Below are 23,632 nucleotides of genomic sequence, written 5' to 3'. Positions count from 1 at the left end.
GGAATGAATCTGACTTCTGTGAGAGTCTTCATACTCCCATCCTTCATCCTCAATCTGATGTTCCCAATGCCCTTGACATTGCACACTTGATCATTTCCTAGCATCACTGATCCTTCCCAAGCTGATAATTCTTGGAACCAAGATTTGTGTGAGCAAATGTGGAAGGAGCACCCTGAATCCATGATCCAGCATTCTTCAATCTTGGCCCCTGAGTGGATATTCAAAGCTTCATTATCTTCAACATCCTGAGCCAGATCAGCAGTCTCTATGTTCCCAGCCTTTTCTTGCTCTTGTTTCCTCTTCCAAGCAAAACAATGCTTCTTTAAATGGCCCGGTTTCTTACAGTAGTGACAGCTTCTCTTCTCCTTCCATACTCCACCTTCTTCCTTCTTCTGGAACTTCTTCTTGGAACCCCTTTTATTCTGATTATTTTTCACATGCAGACTCTCAGCTACTGGATCAGTTTGTTTGTTATTAGCCTTCTGCGATTCCTTCATCTTCAATGCAGAATGAATCTCTTCATAGGTGACCTTGGTTTCTCTTCCAAGAAGCACTGCATCCTTGAAGTGCTCATAACTTTTAGGCAGGGAATTGAGCAACATCAATGCCTTATCCTCATCTTTAATGACCTCATCGATATTCTCAAGATCATCTATGCATTTCCCAAACTCCTCGAGCTGTTCAGAAATGCTCTTTCCATCTGAAAACTTGAAAGCAAGAAGCCTTTGCTTCAAATGTAACCGGTTCGCCAGAGACTTGGTCATGTACAATGACTCAAGTTTCCCCCATACTCCTGCAGCCGTCTCCTCCTTGGAAACTTCCCTTAGCACCCTGTCCGTGAGGTTCAAGATCAGGGTGCTATAAGCCTTATACTGCATATCTTGAAGCCTTTGCTTCTCCTTTTCATCAGCATCAGGTTTGCCTTCTTTAGCGTCACCTTCATTCTTCAAGATATCCCATAGGCCTTGCTGCATCAAGATGGCCTTCATCTTCAGCCTCCACAGCCCAAAATCGTTTCTCCCGGTGAACTTTTCCACCTCGAACTTGGCTGTAGACATTTCTCAAAACGAGCGGTGGGCAATCGCCAAGATCAGCTTATACAACGGAACCTCTAGACACGAACTCACCCAGAAACCAATCAATCGGCAAATCGTGGAAGTCTTCCCACAGACGGCGCCACTTGTTGGGTCGTGATACTGCCGATCTCACACACGCACGAACGAGGAAATAAAGCACGCAAACGATATAACGTGGTTCGGTGATAATCCACCTACGTCCACGGAGAAGATGACCGGAATCTTATTGATGGAACTCTCAATACAAGAACTTCACACTCACAATCTATCACTCTAAGCAAACGCTAGCTAGTGCAAGAATTCTCTTCTAATTGTGTGTGTAATCTGTGTTCTGCGTCTCTCACTACTGAGCTCTATCGAGCTATTTATACAAGATGCAATCAAGAAATAAAATCCAACTAACTCTATTTCCCAAAGTTAGTTATAACCGCTGCTCGGCTAAAACCGAACTGCATTTCTCGGCTATCAACCGAACTGCCATTCTTGGTTAGCAACCGAACTGCATTTCTCGGCTATCAACCGAACTGCCTTTCTCGGTTATCAACCGAACTGCCTTTCTCGGCTAGCTCAAAGCCGAGCTTTATTTCTTGATCTCTTCTCGGAGCTGCCGAGGCTCCACCACTCGATCACAACCGGACTCAAAGCCGAGCTTCATTTCCGAGCTCAGAAGCCGAGCTCCAGTAGTTTGCATGGACACACTTTCACACAATAGATTAGATTCTAACTCCTTAAGTTCCTGAGACTCAAGTCCTCATAAAGGGTCCCCTCTCTCGAGTGCAGACAAACCTATGTGTTGTACTCGTTCCTTTTACCTCATAAAACTAGCTATCTCTCGATTAATTTAGTTAGACGAACATAGTTCTAAAGTTGGCCAGACAAAAGAAATTGGCACAAGAACAAACAAAACAATCACAAGAGCTAGAAAAAGGTTCAATTCAATAAATCAAAACATATTCATAATAGTTTTCACCAAAAAATCTACAAATGATGTTTAACTACTCATAGACAAGTAGTAAAAACAAAAATAAAAGTACTAGACATGAAAGAAATTGATAAAACTCAAAGTTGAATCTTCAATCTTCAGTCTTTTCTTGCCTGGATTTGCAGAGCTCCGCTCCAATGGAAGATGGACTAATTATGTGTGGAAGATGGATTAATTATGCGTGGAAGATGGAATGGAAGAATATGTAGATGGGGAAGGATTGGAGGCTCGAAGATTATAATTTAGGTTATGGGTATTTATAAGCTAGAAAAATATTTAGAATGGTAAAAAGTATCCTCCAATTAATTGAAAATATAATATTTTCGAATCTGCAATTAAAAGGAGGGATCTGGGCAATAATGTCTTCATTCCTTGAAATTTCGCCTAATTTCCGTCAGCTTTGACTGCACTGCGCAATGTTCGTAGAATTGTCATAACTTTCTCCACAGAACTCCGATTGAGACATGCAAGATATCCACGCGAAGCTCTTTCGAAGACGAAGAGAATGGCATGTAGTAAGAACTGATTGGACATCAAAATCGCTGGCAGAATGGGCTCTAACAGAGGCTTCTGCACCTTATTATTTTTGCATTTTTTTTCTATCTTTTTCTATCATTTATCAACAAACACATTCAAAATACCAAATGTATAATATATGCAATTTAAGAACATAATTTGCATGATTGACATTTAAAACTAGTCAAATCTAGCCCTTAAAAAGATGCAAAATCCGTGTTTGTCACCGACCTAGATCCTCCTCCTCCTCCTCGCCCGCCTCCGCCTCTGCCCTGGAGCTTCCACCGCCTTGGCCTCCTCCACCGCCTTGGCCTCCTCCACCGCCTCGGCCTCCTGCCCCGCCTCGACCTCCTCTCGGAGTGGGTTCAACGGAATAATCCTTCTGAATCTGTGATAATCCCTGCGAATACCGTGGGGCAGAGGGACGGGCTTATGCATCCACGTCAAAATTGGGTGGTTGGTACCCCCCGGCGTCGACGAACCCTGGGTGCCCGACGTCGACGAACCGGAACCACCCAATGTGTTGTACATGCTCGCTCAGTCACCGAACGCGTTGAGATCCCACCCGCCGGAGCCGCCACCGCCGGAGTTTCCGTCGCCGGACATTTTGTGATGAGATGTTAGATGAAAATTGGAGAGGAAATGAAGATGATTTGGGGAGAGAAGATGTGTAGTTGTGTGTGAAATGAGGATGAATTAGTAGTATTTATAGAGTAAAAAAAATAAAAATAAAAATAAAAAATGACTAATTAAACGGTAATATTACAGTTTACAATTTTTTTTAATTCATTTTTAAAAAAAAAATGATTTATTGCGTCAGCGTGACGATGCCCACTCGCGGGCCGGCGAGTGGGCGTCACGCATGGCGCCTGGGCGCGCCACGTCGCCTCGGCGCGTGGCGAGATGACTCGTCACTCGTCACGCCGTGACGGGACGCGGGACGGGATCGGGACGGGCTGGGGATGAGACGGGACGCCGCAATGCGTCGCACCGCCGTCCCGTCCCTCCGTGACGGAACGCGGGACACCGGCGTAGCGCGTTGCAAGTGCCTTTAGTATATTGGCCACAATTAGTATATAGGCCACATATGTCAATAATTTTGTATAGATGCCCCAAATACGAACCATATAGATTACTATAAACCTAATTTATAGTCCACTATTTACAAAACAATGATTTTATGCAATTAAATACTTGTAGTACTATATTTTTTAAAAAAAATTAAAACAAAAATGCTATCCACTAGACTCAACACGATTTTAAGTAATCAAACACGACAACTTGATAAATAAAACTAAAAAATTCAGCTAAAACGCCAACGTTATTATATCTTCGATTTGATCGACACATCAAAAAGAAAAAAGAAAAAATAAAGAAGACAACGCGAGGTGAAGAAGTTTCCACTATTACACTCCACTTTCCTCTCGATTTCATCGCATTTCAAACTCTTTGCCTCTGGAAAATTTTCAGAATGACTTCTTTATCCAATTCCCTTGTGATTTCAAGGAGCCCTGCAATTGATTTATCGTCTGGTAAATCTACGGTTTTTATTTGTTTCAATTGCTAGCTCATTTTTTTATTTCATTGTCCCGTATTTTTTGGTGTTGGATTATCGACAGATCAGCTGTTTTTCCCGAGTTTTATTTGATTCCATATTTTCATTGCTTTTGAAGCCATTGTATGAAACGTTTATTCTCTAATAAGGAATTTATCTGCGTTGTAGCTTAATTTTGTTCTTGTCAGAGCTCAACTCACCCCTTTTCTATATTGATTAGGTGTTTTAGGTCCTATTTGTACTTTGTATAAATGATTTTCGATGATGGCATAGAATATTGATGGCGTTAAATTGCAGTCTTAGTTAAATTAATGTACATTTGCGATAGGATTTTGGGTTGTGATTACTGATGTTTTTGTGCTGTTCACCGAAATCATAGCTACTGATGTTTGTGATGCTGAGGTTATATCTGTATACAATAGCTTTGCTGTGATGGGTGTGGTTGGGAGGGATAAGGCATGAAGAGGTTAGTTATGAATCAGAGGGCCACATATGAAGAGTCATCATAATTTACTTAATGATGAGCATATTGTTTGGGGAAGTGGGGAACTAGCTTAACCGAGATAATTTGCAAAACTAACGAAGATAGTTACGCAAAGGCACAGAGTAATTCACTTTGGCTTCAGGTGTAATTTGAATGACCTTTTGACCTTAGTTTCATATGCTGAGTAGCGTTTTTCCGATTTGGGATTTTCTTCATGTGGGAGAAGTCTGACAACATTTTTGAAGCACATTCTCACTAATATTATCCATATGCATACAGAGTTAAATGCTCTCTTGTGTCGTATTTAGTTTCACTACAACAGTTACTTTGAAGGAATACTAGGAATAGAGACGTGGTTGAATTAGACACGGAAGAGTCAAATTATGAATGTTGAAGCCATTTTGTGCCAATCATTCAACTACTCTTGCTAAATAGGATAGCCCACCTCCCATAGATGTTCACCCCCTTTTGACATTACCTTATTGCATTGGTTGACTTTTCTATTTGTGCTAGGTTCTTCTTCAAAGTCTGCTAATCGATTTGTGAGAACCAATAACTTGGGTTTGAGTTTTAAGGGCAACAGGAGACTGTCCACCCAAAAAAGGACACTCACTGTTCAAACAAGTTATAGGTATGTAAATTCACTTACTATTGCTTTAAATCTGGAAGTAATGAAATTTATTGTCAGCAGTTTGGTTTTGAAATCAAGGCTCTGTTAATTGCATTGCACTTCATTTATATTAATTAGTTCTGAGTTGCTCTATACTTGCTATTGTGTGCGGTTTTTTTCAATTTTATTGGATTCATGTTAGTTGTTAACATACTGCATGTAATATGTATTTTCCACAATGAGCACCAAATAAGAACCAAGATCATCTATATACGTTACCTACTGTGAATAAGGAGAAGTCTTAAAGATATAGTAAGTAATTAAATGGCTCAGTGATAGGAAGACTACACTTTTCCAACTATTGTTTGAGGTGCTTCTGAGATGGCCCTGAATATATTTATTGGTTTTATGCATCCTATGGCAGTGATGGTGGAAGGCCAGGCAGTGCAAGCATCTTTGTCAGTGGCTTTGTTTTAGGGGGATTGATTGTTGGCACACTTGGTTGTGTTTATGCACCTCAGGTGATGATCAAAACAAAAGTATTTCAATGAATTATCATTTGTTTTACTCCCGTGCATCTTTCACTCAAATGTAAATTTTAATACCATGTTCATCTATAAGACATGCCTGATAAGTTTTCTGGAACTGTGTTTTTTATTTTCTGCTTCCATTGAGTACCCAAGATAATTGTATAATGATATCTAGCTGCAATCAACAGATCAGCAAGGCTTTAACTGGAGCTGACAAAAAGGATCTCATGAAAAAGCTGCCCAAATTTATCTACGACGAAGAAAAGGCCTTGGAGGTATGGTTATTCCTTATGCAGGTGTCTATTTGTATTCATCTCCATAAAATAAATTAGGATCAAAGTAGTGGACATCGCCGTTCAAAAGGATGTTCTGTCTGGGAAAGTTTGCGAAGTTGGTTGTTGCCTAGGAAGCTCTTAGATATATCCTATATTCTTCTGCTGATAAATCTCCAAACACTCTTAGAACAATAAATAAACAAATCGAAGTTTGTTTTCATCTGTAATGTGCAGTAAATTAAGGTTTGACGAACTTTCTGTGTGTTTAAGATACTGTTGATGCTTTTCCATCTTCAGTTGAATCAACTGTCAATGGCATCATCCTCACTGCTCTTTCTCTTAATTTACACACTTGTGAAATGTTATATATGCAGAAGCAACGCAAGAAACTGGCTGAGAAGATTTCACAGCTGAACGATGCCATAGATAACGTATCCACTCAGTTGCGATCAGAAGAGCCACCAAATGGAGCTGCAGTGAACTCAGATGACATCGAGGCTCTCATCTAAGACTGGCGAACATGTACAACCTATCCTCTTAAGGCATATGGTCACACCGTCACAGCACCAACCCTTCACTGATGCCCTTGTTTGCAGCCCTTTACGAATGCGGGGTCTAAAATGCCATATGATAGTGCTATTTTGCTGTTAGTTTTCTGCATTCTGATGTATGTCTGAGAATCACAGTGTCTAATAACCTCTTTTATTGGCAATTTCAGTTAAACTTACAAACCTATCTTTATGTATTTATCTCTCTTACTATATATCTTTCGTGGTAAAGTTTAGTTACAAATACACACGCGCGCGCGCGTCAAGTTCAACAGTGTGAAAGAGTTAAAAGGATTTCAAAGCGAAGGAATTTGTAACTATTGAAAAATCTGTTTGGTGAGACTATAAAAAGTGCAATCAAGAAATGAAAACTGTGACAAAATCTGTGGCTCACATGCATTTTGATGGTGCAACAAAATGCACCATCTTATCCATTATCAGTCTCAAGATTTCATCCTCACCACTCAATGTCTTGACTCATGTGTTTCATATCTAAGCCAACAACATGACAAAAACAATGCTTTCCCAAATGTAGCATTGATTTCATATATGTTGGTAAATTTTTCATCTGAATTTTGTTGTTGCAGCAATGGCATCCCATGCAGCTTTGGCCTCTTCAATAATCCTACCCTTCACAAAGCTTCCTTCCAAGCCCTCTCCTGCTCAATGCTTCTCAAAGGTCAACTTTCTCTTCCTGCTTTCATTTTTGAGATCTACATAACTTGAGCAATCTTCAATGATCTTGTTTCATAAATTCTGATTTGATACTTTTCATGATTGTATAGAAGCTTGAAGTATCAGAGTTCTCTGGTCTCAAATCCAGTGGCTGTGTTACTTTTGCAAAGAATGGTAGGGAAGCTTCATTCTTTGATGCAGTGGCTGCCCACCTCACCCCAAAGGTACTTTCCTCTCCCTTTGCTTCGATAATCGAGTATAGATCACTTCGAGTATTGTCCCTAAAATTTGATATAGCAAGCATCTTGATCTAGATGATGCTACTATTATGAATAAGATCCATCTGAACTTAGTTGAAATGAAATGGTTGATCACCAAAATTAGGAGTTTTTTTAACTATCTTTGCTGCCCAAGATTAGGCTAAAGGATCAGCTCCTGTCAAGGGAGAGACCGTGGCGAAGCTGAAGGTCGCCATCAATGGGTTCGGGCGCATTGGGAGGAACTTCCTCCGCTGCTGGCACGGCCGCAAGGATTCTCCACTAGAAGTGGTGGTCGTCAACGACAGCGGTGGCGTGAAAAACGTGAGACCACACTACACAAAATATAACCTTTTCATGGCTGATGATAGATATGGTCTTGATTTGCACAACCATTGCAGGCTTCTCACCTGCTCAAGTACGACTCGATGCTTGGCACTTTCAAGGCCGAGGTGAAAGCAGTGGACAACGAGACGATCAGTGTGGACGGGAAGCTCATCAAGGTTGTCTCCAACAGGGACCCTCTCAAGCTTCCTTGGGCTGAGCTAGGCATTGACATTGTCATCGAGGTATGTATATCACACCTCTCATAACGTATGTACACAAACTAGACAAGCTATGTGCTTATCCGGAATGTGGGGAATGCAGGGGACTGGTGTTTTCGTCGATGGTCCGGGAGCAGGCAAGCACATCCAGGCCGGAGCCAAGAAGGTGATCATCACTGCCCCGGCCAAAGGGGCCGACATCCCTACCTACGTCGTTGGTGTGAATGAGCAGGACTATGGCCACGAGGTCTCGGATATCATCAGGTGAGGAGATTTGTTGGTATCTAGAGGTGTAAATGAAGTGGCATTAGATGACAGAAATGGTTTGTTTGAATTCTTGCAGCAATGCTTCTTGCACCACCAACTGTTTGGCTCCCTTTGTGAAGATTTTGGATGAAGAATTTGGTATGATTTAATCATGTGATTTTTGAATTGAAGTATAGAAAATTACAAAAATAATTGAGTTCCTTATATTTTTTGTAGGCATTGTGAAAGGAACAATGACAACTACTCACTCATACACTGGTGATCAGGTATAGTTGTGTAAAGTTAAGTATAAACATGTTTGAAATGAATGAATAAATGGTAAGGTTGATGGGTCCCACTGCAGAGGCTTCTAGACGCTTCACATAGGGACCTGAGGCGAGCACGGGCGGCGGCGCTTAACATCGTGCCAACGAGCACGGGAGCGGCGAAGGCAGTGTCCTTGGTCTTGCCGCAGCTGAAGGGGAAGCTCAACGGCATCGCCCTGCGGGTCCCGACGCCCAATGTGTCGGTGGTGGATCTCGTGGTGAATGTGGCGAAGAAAGGAATCTCGGCCGAGGATGTGAACGCCGCGTTCCGGAAGGCGGCGGACGGCCCGTTGGCCGGCGTGCTGGCGGTGTGCGACGTGCCTCTAGTCTCGGTGGACTTCCGGTGCAGCGACGTGTCCTCCACCATCGACTCGTCGCTCACCATGGTCATGGGCGACGACATGGTCAAGGTCGTCGCTTGGTACGACAATGAATGGGGATACAGGTGCATATTCATGAAACTTATATAGTGATTTCAATTCTCTATCGATACGTAGATATTGATTGTTTCATGTTTTCAGCCAAAGGGTTGTGGATTTGGCTCATTTGGTGGCAGACAAGTGGCCGAGTGGTGTTGAAGAGGGGAGTGGAGACCCTTTGGAGGATTTTTGCAAGACTAGTCCTGCAGATGAGGAATGCAAGATTTATGAATAATCATTTTAGGATCTAAATTTTCGTTATTTTTCTTCTCATGGGAATTCTTGTTTATCGAAATATTGAAAGCCAGATCTATAAACTTATACTTAATAATATATCGTTTTGAATTGTGTGAAAGATTTATGTTCTATATTAGGATGATAATTTAATTAATTATAGCTAGATTATGAATTATTTAAATTATATACAAAAGAAGATAGGCTCATTGGCCCAAAGCTCATGTAGAGAATTAGAGGTAGACGTGAACCAATATTATTATAGAGATATTAGGAGTAATATTTTTTGTATTGTAGAGAATTAGAGATATACGAGAAAATAATTTTGTTTGGCATAAAAGTATATAATGCATAGATTTTGTAGGTTTTTTTTGTATAATTATCGCACCAAGTGTTTTCGCTTTGAATTAGAATATGACTGATAGTGATGAATTTAACTGTATAATTTGATCCAATCGTAGATTCGTAGAAAATCATGTTGGAAAAAAAATCATGTTGGAAAAAAATGAGACTTTTATTCGCGGATGAAAAGGAGTATATATATTATTGGCGTTTTCTTATCAAACAACGTCGCTTTTTTCTTGTTAAACGACATTTGTTTAACTCATTAGTAGTCATGTTTATATTATGATTACGGTTATTGTGTCGGATATAATTTCAAAAAAAAATCACATCGGGATCATTTATGGTAAATTCACAATAAATTAGAATGATACATGAAACCTGTTTTGTTTGGCATAGAATAGATAAAAGTTTTGTATAGATTTCATAGCTTTCTTCTGTATAATTATTGCACCAAGAAGTATTTTCGCATTGAACTAGAATATGTGTAAATACTTATATTGGTGAAATTAAATTCAAAATTTGATCAAATCATAGAAATATGCACAAGACAACAAATTTTATAATGCATTATTATATTTTTAGATTAGATATGTTCATTTCTATTATTTCTATTGTAGTAAATTATTAGATGAATTTCACACAAATTTAATCACTTAAATTAACCCAATCCATCCACCCTTCATTTACCATCTCAATCTTTCTGTCTCACCCCTTCATTATTACTGTCCCTATCATATTTCTGTGCAGCACACTTAATAAGATCTTATTCATCTCATTTCTCAATGGTTCACAACATTTAATGTACACATTAATTTGGTTTCCCAACTATATTCTTCTTTAATGTTATCCAACATGCTCTATTTAATTTCAAGTTTGTTTCATGACATCCTTAAGCTTTATAGAACAACATCCATATACTACATGTGATGAAAGTAAACGAAATTTAGATATGTTGCACTATATCTTTTGGCTTGTGTGCAGAGATGGGGTCGCTCGGGTGAAGTAGTCGTATATGAGGTCAACGATAGCTCGGAAAGACTGAATTTAAGTAGAATTTTCTGGTTCTCGTGGACCGACGATGAGACCAATGGGGGTTCGGGAAGGGGCAATGAGTGGATAGTGTGTTACTATTATTTAATTTTTTTATCTTTTTTTCTTTCATTTTTTCATATTTTTATTATTTCTTGTATTTCTACTACTATAAGTTTTATTAAGGCTTTAAAATAGTTAGAGTTAATATTTTTTTATGGCTATTATTATTGTTTTTGTTAAGCAAAATAATACTACTAATTTACAAGTATTGACACAAAAATTACCCATTAAGCACCAAATCATAGCTCCATTAAAAAAAATATTAAATGATCTCGTTTGGTAATTGATTCAACTTTACTTTCTAGTTTTCTTAGTACACTACTTTTAATTCAGAAATTCTTAAAAAAGTCTTCTTTATTCCTTATGTTATTTGGCGTCTGTGAAGTTCACTGAATATTAATCTTTAGAACATATGGATTCAATTCATATAATAGTAGTAATTAGTACGAAATTCATCAAACTTAACCATTAACTTATACACTTGAAGTTCACCAAATCTTATTCTCGAGCATCCTAAAAGATTCCTAGTGATCATCAAGATATTAATTACTACAATCCTTATCCAAACATAAAAATGAAAAAAATAGTTGAATACACAAATCTTTTTCTTGGTGCATTGCACTTAACTTGTTTTGGTATAAAAATGGTTTGTAAAATACCAAAAATGAGAGAACAAAATATTCTCCAATAGTTTGCCTAACATTATATCCATCTTCACCGCATTGATTTAGTTCGATAAGAATTGCTGTGACACAAGTAGTAATTGTACAATGACTCTTTATATTTTAAATATATGAAATGACATATATGAAATGATATATGGGCAAGTATTATTTGAGATCGAGATATATGAAATGTTAAATATATGAAGTGATACGTGTCAAATATATGAAATGACATATCAATATCTTTTATATGAATAGCAAGTATTATTTGAGATCGAGACGAAAAGTATGGGCAAATATATATATTTATAGCACTATTTTGTGAGGAGCATGTGCTATAGTTGCTCAAATCTTCGTAGTGATGCCGACCATGAATTCATGAAACTAAACATAATTTGCATCCAACTACCATCGACCGTATATATGGGAAAATCGCCTAAAAAATATGAAATTTATAAAAATTTAGGTTAGACCCGTAACTTTAAAAGTTTGCTAGTTAGTAAGTATCTCACAATAAAAATTTGTCCTCTACGTGGAATACATTATTGATATTTTCAACTACACAACAATGTTTTTTTTAATGAATAGACGATTAACTTATCGATGGTAGCGTTCATGTATGATTTTACGGCTGTCATATCAGATTTGTATAATTTAACCAAATTTACCTTGAAATAATTGAAGACAAATCCAAAACTCATAATATTTCTAAACTAATTTTGTATTATCATAGGCAATTTTATGTATTCCTCAACTATGTTTTAGTCACTAATTTAACGAAATAGAATTTAATGATAGAAAAAGATTTTGAATTTGAGAATTGATGAATCCACTCTTGTTCGTAATTTACCCATTAAGACAATTATTCACATATGAATAATTTAAATGTACATTTAAATAGTGACCACTGATGTCCTCTAATCCTTGATAGGTTGAAATGCACTCACTTTTTAATTGATTGAAATTTATATTCCATTATCATTAGTTTCTTGAAATAATTCACATGTGTAGGCCTGCCGCATGCCTAAAGAATTCAATGAAAATAGTGAAAATCAAACAAACATGTGTTACAAATTCGAGTGGGAAACTTGGAATGCAACACTTTATAAAAATCATTAAAAAAACTACACTCCAACTCCTTAAAGTTAAGTTGTCAAATCTTTCCCTTGTTGTATATACACTATATACTAATGAAATTCAAAATCACATAAAACAAATAAATTATGCTTCTTTACCTCGTAATGGTAGTTAATATTGTTTTTTTAAAAGTGGGAACCTCTTTTTTAAGTACATCAACTATCTCAAACGAACAAATTTGATCCGTAACATTTCATAATATCTTTTGAGGTCCATTAACTATAAGTTAATATCAATTCAACTACTTTTTGACTATTTCCAATATTTTCATGACCAAAGTACCCTAAAGGCTAATGAGGGCAATTCAATATATTTATTCATCCACTTTTTTTCTTTCTTCTAATTTATTTGGGATTAAGTTTAATAGATCTTATATTATTATTATTATTATTAAAATATATCTTACCTTATTTGAATATTATGATATTACTTTCTGGTGCTAGTTAATACTTTTATATGGTTACATTCTCAATTATTAAATAAAACTAAGATAAATATTTTATTTTAATGAATCTCGTAATTTTATTAAACTGAAAATTTAAGTTAATCATAATATATAATATATACTACATTGAATTAAAAATTTTATAAAGTAAAAAAAATATGATTCACGAATAGTCAAGTAATAGATATGAGAACTATGAACAGTTTTCATGATGTTGTAAATGACTTAATGATAATATTAAGACGCGACATTATGATATTAAACAATTGATAGCAACTATTGATTTTTTATTTAATTAAACAATCATAGATTTAAATTAATCATATATTCAACTAAGAATGTCATTGTCTTTTTTATTAAAATTGATTATTGATAATTTCAACTAATTTTTTAGACTACAATTACTACATAAGAGTAGATAAAATAAAACTTAGCTCTTTGAATTATTTAAGATTCTATGTATGTTAATATATTTTAATTTATTTTTAATCATCAATTTTGTATTGCACTTAAAAATATCATATTCTATGTATAGCTTTAATATTGAAAAATTAATATTTCATCTAATAAATTAAACTACTTTTATATACAAATACTGTACAAGTAATAATGTTTACATATACTTATATCTAAGTTATTTCACTATTAATATTAAATATAGTACAATGATCTAAAATATTACAAATAAGTAAAACTAAACGTAAATAATTAATAATAAAAGAATATTAATATCATTAAGATACTTTTATTTTGAAATTAAAATTAGAGGGAACATATTTTTTGGTACATCAACTATCCCAAATTACATACTTTAATGAAAATGAGAGGATAAATAGATTAAATTGCCCTTATTGGCTTTAAGGGTACTTTGGTCATGAAAATATTGAAAATAACCAAAATATAGTTGAATTGATATTAAGTTATAGTTGATGGACCTTAAAAGATATTATAAAATGTTACGGACCAAATTTGCTCATTTGAAATAGTTGATGTACTAAAAAAAAATGGCCCCTTTTTTAAAAAAATTGACCCACCGTAATTACAATTCACTTTTGATATCATTAGTTTGTGCTCTTTCTCCTAATTTATTTTTTTATCACCCTCCTCATACAAATATGAACTATCAAAATTCTCATAATTAGGAGTAATATATACTCCCTCCGTCCCGCACTACTCGCACTTATTTCCTTTTTGAGCGTCCCAAGTTACTTGCACTCTTTCAATTTTTAGTAAAAATTTTCACCTACAGCCGTCATTTTTTACTTTCCTATACACTTATTCCATAATCTCCGTGCCGAAAAGGAAAGGGGTGAGTAGCCCGGGACGGAGGGAGTATGTAATACTCCTACAGAATATTAAAAGTCGCGAATTCAAGTAGATCTTAACACATTTATCTTCAGATTAAATTGAATAAATACTCACCGTATAAACATTATAAAGAGTATGTGTATAAGCATATAGATCGGCGGCGAGACTTATCCCGTAGCATTATCAGTTAATTTAAATGTCATTTAATTTTTAATTTTTTTTTAAGAAATTCAAATGTTTGTTAAACTTTTCTAACTAACTTTCCTTATATAAAACTGATAAACCCAAACATACAATTCCTTCCGCCCCTCTCTCTCTCTCTCTCTCCTCGATTCCCTCCCTTTCTCTCTCTACATGACTACACGCGCCTCCCGCCTCCTCGGCGGCGCAATCCCGCCGCCGTCTCAACAATCCTCTCCGACGTTCGAATCTATGGACTCCGACTTCATAGTAATCCTCGCCGCCCTCCTCTGCGCCCTAATCTGCGTGCTCGGACTCGTCGCCGTCGCACGCTGCTCCTGGATCCGCCGCCTCGTCGGCGGAGATCCTAATTCGCAGCCGGCCGCCACCAAAGGCCTGAAGAAGAAGGTCCTGAAGTCTCTCCCGAAGCTCACCTACGGCGGCGAGGACGCAATTGCGGCGGCGGAGAAGCTCCACGACTGCGCCATTTGCCTGGCGGAGTTCGCCGCCGGCGACGAGATCCGAGTGCTGCCGCAGTGCGGACACGGATTCCACGCCGCGTGCGTCGACACGTGGCTCGCATCGCACGCGTCGTGCCCGTCTTGCCGCAGGATTTTGGAGGTGGCACGGTGCAAAAAGTGCGGGCGCCTGCCGCCGGCGATCGCGTGCTCGGCCGCCGGAATGCGGCCGGAGCCGAGAGAAAGCCAAGTAATTAGTGTTGGTTTTATGTGTTGATTAGGTTAATTTCTAGCATTAGTTTGGCAGTAATTATTGTAGAATTCGGGTGAAGGAAGAATTAATTTGTGACTGAAGTTGAAGAATGAAAGGCTATTTCTGTATATATTGTATGTTCGGTTTACGTATATATCACATTATTATGCAAATTCGACGAATGCACGGGATTACTGTATGTTTCTCAAAATCGGTCTGAAACCTCATGAAATTTAATACTACTAATACTAACTACTACTCCCTCTCCTATTAAATATGCAACATTTGTTTTTCAGCACGAGATTTTATGTAGTGTTGTTTTGTGAGTTAATGAAGAGAGGGTAAAGTAAGAGAGAAGAAAAAGTAGAGAGAGTATTGTTTCCATTTTTATAAACGTTTCATTTTTAATGGGACAAACCAAAAAGGAAAACGTTTCATTTCTAATGGAACAAAGGGAGTACTTTTTAGAATTATTATTTCACGAGCTTTGATTTCAGTGAAATTGTATATAATGCGTCGGGGCGGATTTTAAAATGCCAGTTATATGAATTGTGATTTTTAAATTTTATTCGAAAATATATTTTTAATTTGTTTTTAAAAAACTTTTGTATACCAATGCAAATAAATTTTTAAAAACTCTATACAAGAAAGTTTAGTGGGGGTTAAGGGGTTTAAGCATTTTGAGCTCCTTATTTAGGCACTCGCTATGCTAACATGACAGTTGTAAACTGGATTTATGTTTCATTTGATTCTTTAGAATATTTATAAATCATACAATGCATTTAACATTTACTTAGTCATATTATCAATTTGATTACAAGCATATTACATTAACAATGTAAACGGATTGGATGTTTCGTTGTATATGTAATTGCAAACAATATTAAACTCCGTGATATTTTCTATCTAATTTTAAAAATGGTACTATAAGATATATCAAAATTTAAAGTGATTAATTAACTTTTATATTTCTATCATACCCTTGTTCTTGTAACTATAAAATTTACTCATCGATGCGTCAAAACTTAAAAATAATGTGAGGAGGAAAATAAAAGGTGTATGTCAAGTCCAATTCACACTTTTCAAATGGGTTTTACTTTTGTTCTTTATAATGCCGAGTGCTTATTATGTTACGGTAAAAGAAAGGGGAGAAATAGACAAAATACAAAAAGCAATTACTCTTTTTTAAGATAGTGTATAAATGTAACTATTATCTATTGTTAATGCCAAGATATATACATGTATATTTAAATGGTGATCGTGGCAATTTCTTAATAACGTGGTACTAAAGTAGTAGTAATAAATTTACCATTACTAATATATATGCATTTGTTTGTATGTGTTTGCATATTTGAAGTGACGACCAACTTTCCTAAGAGAATTTCCAATTAAAGATGAGCTTAAACTTTAAATATGCTGACATACTAACTACTTGTAACTTCTAGCAAGTTCATTTGACCTTTTTCATTTAAACACGTCTTATATATCAACGGAGTACTATTTTATGTTTCACTTTCATTATTCAGACTCCAAGTAGATTTAAGGTTAAAGTTTTACCGACCAAGTTACGATTTATTGCCTTATTGTCTAATTAGATAAAAAGGTTGAAGCTCAAATCATATTCCAAGAGTATATTTGCACTAATAATATATTAGGTCATAAGAAGACAAAATAATCATAATGGTGCTATTAAAACTTTATGAGGGCATGCCACTAGTGATAATAAAAACATTAAATTTACCTTTTTCTAGTAGCTAGTATCAAAATTCAATTTGCATACATATAGATTTGGTTAAGTACAATATTTTAAAAAAGACATATACTACTATGAAAAGTGACAAGATTCACAATATGTTAACATGAAGGATATCATAAAATAAAGAGTATGAGGATCTGAACTAGCTTTACGATTTATATCCAATAACCGACTTTTTGTGTGCTAAAAGTTGCCAACTTATAACCTATTATGATAACGTTAGACAAATCAAATAGTGGAAATATTGCAATAAGATAATTTATTCCATGTTATTCCCTTTATATTGTAGCCGTCCATAGTTCCACTAAATCCCACTAACAACAAAGTTGAGAAGCCCTATTCATGTGGGCATCAAATAAAAATTTATACTACTATCTTGCATATTATATTCTCATAGTACGTAATATTTTATTTTATACCCAGGAAATCATTAATTAAAAGTTACACAAAGAAAGAAGAGTTATTAAGGGCAAATTCTTGAAAAAAATATATAAATAAATTGTGGTTAAATTCTGTTTGGTCGTGCGACTTTAAAACTCAACTAGGACAATTATAAAATTTGGATTTAATTCTCAATTATCCTCAAGAGATTCACACATGAACATCTGTGCTGATGAATTATACTATAATATTATTTATTTATAAAAAAATAACATAATTTGATTGATTGATATAAACAATATGTTGCACATCCACCACTAGATTTTTTCTCATGGGATAATTGATAATAAATCTAAATTTCGTGATTTTTCTGACTAATTTTTAAAATTAAAAATAAACTCAAATTCGACCAAACTTCTTGATTTTTCTTGTAATTTTCTCAATTATTAAGGTGTAAATATACCAATTTTAGAACAATTGTGGTTTTTTTACATAAACTTTAAGGGTGTCAATATATACATGAACTTATAGATTGTAGTAATTTATAGTGAATCCTATTGTTGCTCAAACAAAAATTTAATGTGGCATGTCGAAATTTCAATCAAAGTAGACAAATCGTATGCTTACATAATTAGTCGACGTTTCATTAAGATGTGAAAAAAAATGCGCCAGCTTTGAAGAACTCTTGTTATATGAAAATGTCAAAAATATGTATCAACTTACAATATTAGTAACAATAATTTAAACAAGAATTTTTTTTTCCCATAAGAAACTGACGTGACACATCTAAATATCTATATCTTTTGATATATACTTGTTAAGATATTTTTGATGTAATCGGTTATAGTAGTGTGAAGATTGTGAAAAAATGCACCAATTAAAGGACTTTTGCTTTTAAACAGCTAAACGTCTTTAAAAATATCAAAAAGTAACATGGAGTACTTATTAGTCGTAATAATTTAATGTTACAGTATAAGCACAAATTTTATGTTACAGTATATGAAACTGATGTGACACACCGAAAATATCTCTATCTTTCGATTCATGTTAAGATATTTTGATGTGTTTACACGTGATATGATGTCAAGCTAAGTGGATATGTATATGAACTATTGATTAAAAACACATATGGGGGCGTTCGGTTTGTAAGATTGTATTCGGAATTAAATATGTAGTGTGTTTGGTTCATGAAATTCAATCCTTCAACCCAATCCTAGATGAATAATCATAGGATAATTAGTCATAGCTAATCCCCTGTGACTAAAATAATCTCACAACTAAGTCCTAGATTATATCTTGATATTATTTTATCTTGACAACCGAACACGGCCATGATATATTACTATAAGACATCAAAGATAATGTGATGATCACAAAGACATTATTCATGCAATATACCTGGACAGCCGAAGGCGTTTGACTCAATTTTCCCTTCACGAACTTTGATTAATAAATTTGGACATCCATATTTTGAGAAGTTAGTCTATTTGGAATATTCCGAATAGGATAGCATTTCTACATTTTAAAGCTAATTAGGAGTTTAATAAGATGAGGTTAATTTAGTGTCACGATACTTGAGTTGACATTCTTACCAAGCTATACAAGATTGCCAACCTGAATTTCAAAAATCAAAACGACGCCGTTTTGCCGTGCCACATAATTGACGTATATATGAATCAGTACACGTAACTGACGTAAGTGCCCCCTCAATAAATTAATTTAATGTGGTCAAATTTTTTTTCCAAATTTGTAATTTATTACTCCATCTATTAGTATTAAATATTACTATCTATCAAAATGAAAACAAGAATTAGAAAAAAAATACTGCTGCATATAGTAGTAAAAGAAATAATCCCTCTCAATAAAAAGCCCAACATTATTGGGCTTTCAGTCTTTAGACTAGCCCAACACGGTGAAGATTTGTTTGTCAAAAAACTCTACTACTATTGTTTATCAGATTCGATTTGCAGATTTGTTACCGATTTCTCTCTCTGGAAAAGTAAAAACAGCAGCTGAAGTTGAAGATGGTGATGCGAGGACAGCCGTTGGTCACCAAGCTGGCGGCGCTGGCAAAGGATGTAGTGTTTCCGGTGACGATAATCGCCGCCCTCGTATACTCGCCGCCCGATTCTCTGCGCGGAAAACCTCAATCTAAATCCAGTTGATTGGGGATCTTCGATTTCTATTGATTAGATGAAGAGGTAATTTGTTCAATTTTTACCCTTTCGAAATTGTTTTCTTGATTTTTTTCAGTCGTCGCGTTTGCGGTTAGGGTTTGATTGATGATACTTTTCTGTTTTTTAATCTGTTACCGTTTCATGGATTGGTGCCTCAAATGTTGGATTTTCTATTCGGTGATGGTAAAATATGTTCTGTAGAAAATTTTGGGCATTTATGCTGTTTTGAAATGGATAAATATTATTTTTCAGAAAGCTGGATTCTGAAATGTTCATGAAAATGTGTGGAGATGCTATTATTTAGATTAACCCGGTAGAAATTGTTCCCTTTTAGGTTGAGTTATGTTTTCTAGTCGTAAACGTTCGATTCCACCGCACTAACGATAAGCAGAGGAATGAGCTAATGTCATAAGACATGATCAGTGATTGATTTGGGATATCGTATCGATGTTGGAATCTCCTTCTCTTGTTCCTGACTCTTATTTTGTTAGCTATTGCTATGTGATTCTTGAGTGAAACAAAGAGTTTGTTTCACTGATAGGATTTGATACTAACCATTTTTGTGAACATTTCTTTGATTCTTGAGTTACTTGTGCTTAATGCTTGCAATCTTGGTTCATGAAACTTATATTTTGCAATGATCTAGTTGCCAATAATAATTGGCATGCTACAGAAGCTAAGTACTGGACTGTTATGTGAAGTTTGCTTATCATATGAGTCTAATTTAAGGCGTCTTTCATGATGCAGGCTTTCATGATGGTTGAATGCCCACCTTTTGGTTAAAGTCGTAATGTGTTGAATGAAAATGGTATGTAATAATTGTAATGTTGTTTCAGTGATGTAAACAACTGAGGATTTTTTTAAAATTATCTCAATGCAGTTCTGTTTCCTTCTTCACTATCATTTGCATCTCTTTTTGAATATGCTTATGCTGTGTTATAAGCTTTGATGTCTATGAGTTTGGTGTATCGCTCACTATAATGTGATTTGAAAGATTAACATGAAGATTGGGTTTTTCATTGGGGGTGGCCTGTGTCTTGCATTTTGTGATACTGAGATTGGCAAAGTTTGCTGATGCAACAACTTCTTGCGTATAATGTTGACTTTCTAATTTCATCATAAACCCAACCTTCTCGAAGTATTTATTAGCCAAATATGGGTAATTAGCTTTATTCCCACCAAGCCATCAACCAGTAGTCCTGATTATTCTTTATTGACTAGTATCAGTTTGTTTTCAAAACAGGTGCTAATGTTTAGCAACCTCAAGGTCTGTTGTGACTGTAACAGACGTAGAAAATTGACAGAGGTGCTGTCCAAACTTCCTAAGTTCACTTCATACTAGAATAAGAACTAATTGTATACTACTAAAAAGGTCACTTGATGTTTAAGCTTTGTTAGAAAGACAAGTTAACATGCTCTGTTTTTTTGGGGTAAGATGATATTTTAGCTATATCATCATTGTATGCTTAGATGCCAGCTACAAATGTTTTCACTTGTTTAGATGATTGTTTTGGTTTCATAATTTAATTGTTTAATGAGTTTTTGAAATTTCATCCCCCAAAATTTTCATCCTTTTATTATGGCACTCATCAACTGTATCTTATTTCTCAATTCTTAGCATAGTTACAAAGTGACTTTCAAAAAAATTACAGAAAAACATATTTTGATTTTATTCTCTTATTTTGATTGTAACACAACAAATGCAATTAGGTATAGTCAGTTACACACTGGAAAAAGAGTCAACATGATCAACCAAACAAGATTCTCAACTATTGATTTTCTTATTCTTTATTTTTTGTGAAATGAAAACAATTAAAAGTATGGCAATTTTTAACAGCAACCAATATTTGTTGTATATGGTTGGGGAGAGATATAAAGTGGGTATTCTCGTTTGCACAAATTTACCTCTATATATATGCACAGCTATATCTATACAGGTACATATAAGAAGACTCACATCCTGCCATCACATCATCCCCGCACCCCAATCAAATCCAGCCCCATCACTTTTTTTTCCCAATAAAATCTTCTTTTTTTTGCCAGAAATCAAATATTTTGGTTATATACCATGAGTAGCTGTTCAATGCAGATCTTTATCTTGGCATAAATATATATATGTGCTACAAAAACAGCAAAATATAGTCATTCCTTGGTCCCCATCATCACTGCTACTGCTACATGCTTACATTCATGAAACATTATGCTATTTGAAATATTTAAGACTGGCAAGAATAATCTCTAATGACTATGATGGGATTAAAATCTCCATCTCTCTCACTACCACCATTTAAAAGCAGGCTCAGTTGACATAACATGATCAATAGCTGCAGCATCCAAGGCAGCTGTAACGATGTGATCACCCACTGCTACCCCTGATGGGATTGCCAAATCTCCCCCAAAAACAAATGGATGATTTTCATATTTGCTATTGCCACCCCCATAACCACCACCACCCACATTCTTGCACTGTGATGCAATGGCATTGCTCAGCTCCTTCAAACTCAAGCCTTGGTTGGAATTGAGGAACACCGAGCTCCCAACTGGTCGGGATGCGAGCGGGTAGTTGAGTAGGGCTTTGAGCTCCGGTTGATCCTGATTAGCAGTGTGATAGAGAAGAGAGTTTTGATGATGCAATGATAGTTGATCTTGATGATCAAGTGTTACTGGTGACTCGAGCAATGGAGGCAGTGAAGTCATTGGGTTGTAACTGTAGTATGATGAGCCTCTCAGCAGGTAGTTTTGGCCTTGCACCAAACTCTTCCTCTCAGCCATCTTTTGGAAGATTCTGCATATCACCCACTCCTCCTGTCCATACCAAACATAACATATCACAATTAGATTCTTTAAGATCATTGTTTTGTTTCGTGTCGGTATATACTGTGAAAAATGGAGACCTTGCCGGTGTGGCGGCTCGAGAACTCGCCGTCGAGGCGGTACTCGTGCATCACCCACTTGGTCTTCTCCCCTCTCGGCGCTCTCCCCTTGTAGAAAACTAGGGTTTTCTTCATCCCAATCTGGCCCCCATTTGCAGCGCTCAACACCTCCCGATCTTTCCCGGTCGCCTTCCAATAACCCGCACCCGTCGCCCGGTTCGTCCGCAGCCCGGTCGGATACTTCCGGTCTCTCAAGCTGAAGAAATACCACTCTCTCTCCCCCATCTTCGCCGCATCTGCAATATGAATCACAAAATTAGGGTTACACATAACAAATTAGGTTTTTTTATCAAAATATGCACCTGGAAGCTCCCACGGCTCGGAGCGGTTGAGGTCGACTTCGGCAATGTCGACGCCGCAGAAGGCGCCGTTGAAGACCTTGGAAGCTAAGTAGAAGGTGATGAGCTCTTCATCAGTAGGGTGGAATCTGAAGCCAGGAGGTAGGCCTTGATGGTGATGCTCATCTCTCTCAAGCTCACACAGAATCTCTTCCACTCCCAACATTTTGATGAGATGAATTGTGTTAGAGGATTTAGAAATTGGAGCATGGATAAGAAGGTGATGGTTGTGGTGGGTTATTTATATAAATGAAGCACTGAAAACGAAGGAGAATGGAATAGATTGGGGTCGTAATAAAGGCTAATCTGCATAGGGACTGTAAAAGCCACCTGAGAAGGGCTCCAAAACTGGTAAAATAATAATCAAAGAGAGAGAGGATAGAGAGGGAAAGGTGAAAATGCAATGGGAGTTTGTTGCAGAGATTTATGCGTGCTATGCTTTACAAAGATTCAGGCTCTCAGATTCACACTAATTGTATTTAATCCAATTCAATTACTATCTATTTAATCTAATCTAAGAGCGTCCACAGTGGTGCGGATGTCCCGGCGAACATCTCCGCGGACATCCCAAAAATACCTCCTGCCACGTCTAAGGACTTCTCACTGCATAGTGGCGGACATCACCAAGGACATCCCGACGGATTTCCCACAATAATAAAAATTCACAAATTCACCAAATTAAACAATTTACGGAATTAAAATTTCACCACGATTACGAAATAAAAATTTCATTAAATAAAAAAAAGAAAGGTACATTTCAACCAAAAAAAACTAAAAAAGGTACACTTCAATAAATACAAATTCCATCAACGGCGACTCCTCCGCTGCCATACTTCTTCAATTATATCGAGCGAGTCCGTGCATTTGCCGACATGTGCCAAGGCCG

At 36.2% G+C, this 23,632-nt stretch overlaps 4 protein-coding genes and 1 long non-coding RNA gene across 5 annotated transcripts; 4 read left to right on the top strand and 1 right to left on the bottom strand.

Moving 5' to 3' along the window:
* Positions 1 to 3,908: 3,908 nt before the first annotated feature.
* Positions 3,909 to 6,773, top strand: LOC121809422. Its single transcript, XM_042210037.1, has 5 exons — positions 3,909 to 4,106; positions 5,127 to 5,244; positions 5,648 to 5,744; positions 5,942 to 6,028; positions 6,403 to 6,773. Exons 1-5 carry the CDS (start codon positions 4,046 to 4,048, stop codon positions 6,535 to 6,537), a joined length of 498 nt encoding a protein of 165 aa, XP_042065971.1. The 5' UTR covers positions 3,909 to 4,045; the 3' UTR covers positions 6,538 to 6,773.
* Positions 6,774 to 7,043: 270 nt separating this feature from the next.
* LOC121809421 (glyceraldehyde-3-phosphate dehydrogenase B, chloroplastic-like) lies at positions 7,044 to 9,399 on the top strand. The gene is made up of 9 exons (XM_042210036.1): positions 7,044 to 7,255; positions 7,362 to 7,475; positions 7,671 to 7,832; positions 7,910 to 8,077; positions 8,157 to 8,317; positions 8,397 to 8,458; positions 8,537 to 8,586; positions 8,664 to 9,070; positions 9,147 to 9,399. The coding sequence occupies exons 1-9, from the start codon at positions 7,166 to 7,168 to the stop codon at positions 9,277 to 9,279; spliced, it is 1,347 nt and encodes a 448-aa protein (XP_042065970.1). The 5' UTR covers positions 7,044 to 7,165; the 3' UTR covers positions 9,280 to 9,399.
* A 5,160-nt stretch (positions 9,400 to 14,559) lies between these two features.
* Positions 14,560 to 15,291, top strand: LOC121806991 (RING-H2 finger protein ATL80-like). Its single transcript, XM_042207179.1, has one exon. It carries the CDS (start codon positions 14,625 to 14,627, stop codon positions 15,183 to 15,185), a length of 561 nt encoding a protein of 186 aa, XP_042063113.1. The 5' UTR covers positions 14,560 to 14,624; the 3' UTR covers positions 15,186 to 15,291.
* A 3,888-nt stretch (positions 15,292 to 19,179) lies between these two features.
* Positions 19,180 to 20,372, top strand: LOC121807135. The gene is made up of 2 exons (XR_006051756.1): positions 19,180 to 19,499; positions 20,223 to 20,372. It is a non-coding gene; the product is annotated as an uncharacterized LOC121807135 (long non-coding RNA).
* A 1,195-nt stretch (positions 20,373 to 21,567) lies between these two features.
* On the bottom strand, positions 21,568 to 23,115 carry LOC121807383 (protein CUP-SHAPED COTYLEDON 3-like). The gene is made up of 3 exons (XM_042207597.1): positions 22,711 to 23,115; positions 22,370 to 22,644; positions 21,568 to 22,280 (listed from the first exon to the last, which is right to left on the bottom strand). Exons 1-3 carry the CDS (start codon positions 22,910 to 22,912, stop codon positions 21,753 to 21,755), a joined length of 1,005 nt encoding a protein of 334 aa, XP_042063531.1. The 5' UTR covers positions 22,913 to 23,115; the 3' UTR covers positions 21,568 to 21,752.
* Between the last annotated feature and the right edge of the window lie 517 nt (positions 23,116 to 23,632).

This window comes from Salvia splendens, chromosome 6 (assembly GCF_004379255.2).
Source record: "Salvia splendens isolate huo1 chromosome 6, SspV2, whole genome shotgun sequence".
NCBI lineage: Eukaryota > Viridiplantae > Streptophyta > Magnoliopsida > Lamiales > Lamiaceae > Salvia > Salvia splendens.
This window is presented reverse-complemented; position numbering and strand designations above follow the sequence as displayed.

Bases quoted from the DNA above. Each gene is read 5' to 3' on its own strand.
- LOC121809422 (XM_042210037.1), top strand. From the start codon at position 4,046: ATGACTTCTTTATCCAATTCCCTTGTGATTTCAAGGAGCCCTGCAATT. The intron at 5,245-5,647 runs GTATGTAAATTC...ATCCTATGGCAG, and splicing joins ACTGTTCAAACAAGTTATAG to TGATGGTGGAAGGCCAGGCA. The intron at 6,029-6,402 runs GTATGGTTATTC...TTATATATGCAG, and splicing joins ACGAAGAAAAGGCCTTGGAG to AAGCAACGCAAGAAACTGGC.
- LOC121809421 (XM_042210036.1), top strand. From the start codon at position 7,166: ATGGCATCCCATGCAGCTTTGGCCTCTTCAATAATCCTACCCTTCACA. The intron at 8,078-8,156 runs GTATGTATATCA...TGGGGAATGCAG, and splicing joins GCATTGACATTGTCATCGAG to GGGACTGGTGTTTTCGTCGA. The intron at 8,459-8,536 runs GTATGATTTAAT...TATTTTTTGTAG, and splicing joins GATTTTGGATGAAGAATTTG to GCATTGTGAAAGGAACAATG.
- LOC121806991 (XM_042207179.1), top strand. From the start codon at position 14,625: ATGACTACACGCGCCTCCCGCCTCCTCGGCGGCGCAATCCCGCCGCCG.
- LOC121807383 (XM_042207597.1), bottom strand. From the start codon at position 22,912: ATGTTGGGAGTGGAAGAGATTCTGTGTGAGCTTGAGAGAGATGAGCAT. The intron at 22,645-22,710 runs GTGCATATTTTG...TTCATATTGCAG, and splicing joins CGAGCCGTGGGAGCTTCCAG to ATGCGGCGAAGATGGGGGAG. The intron at 22,281-22,369 runs GTCTCCATTTTT...TGGTATGGACAG, and splicing joins CGAGCCGCCACACCGGCAAG to GAGGAGTGGGTGATATGCAG.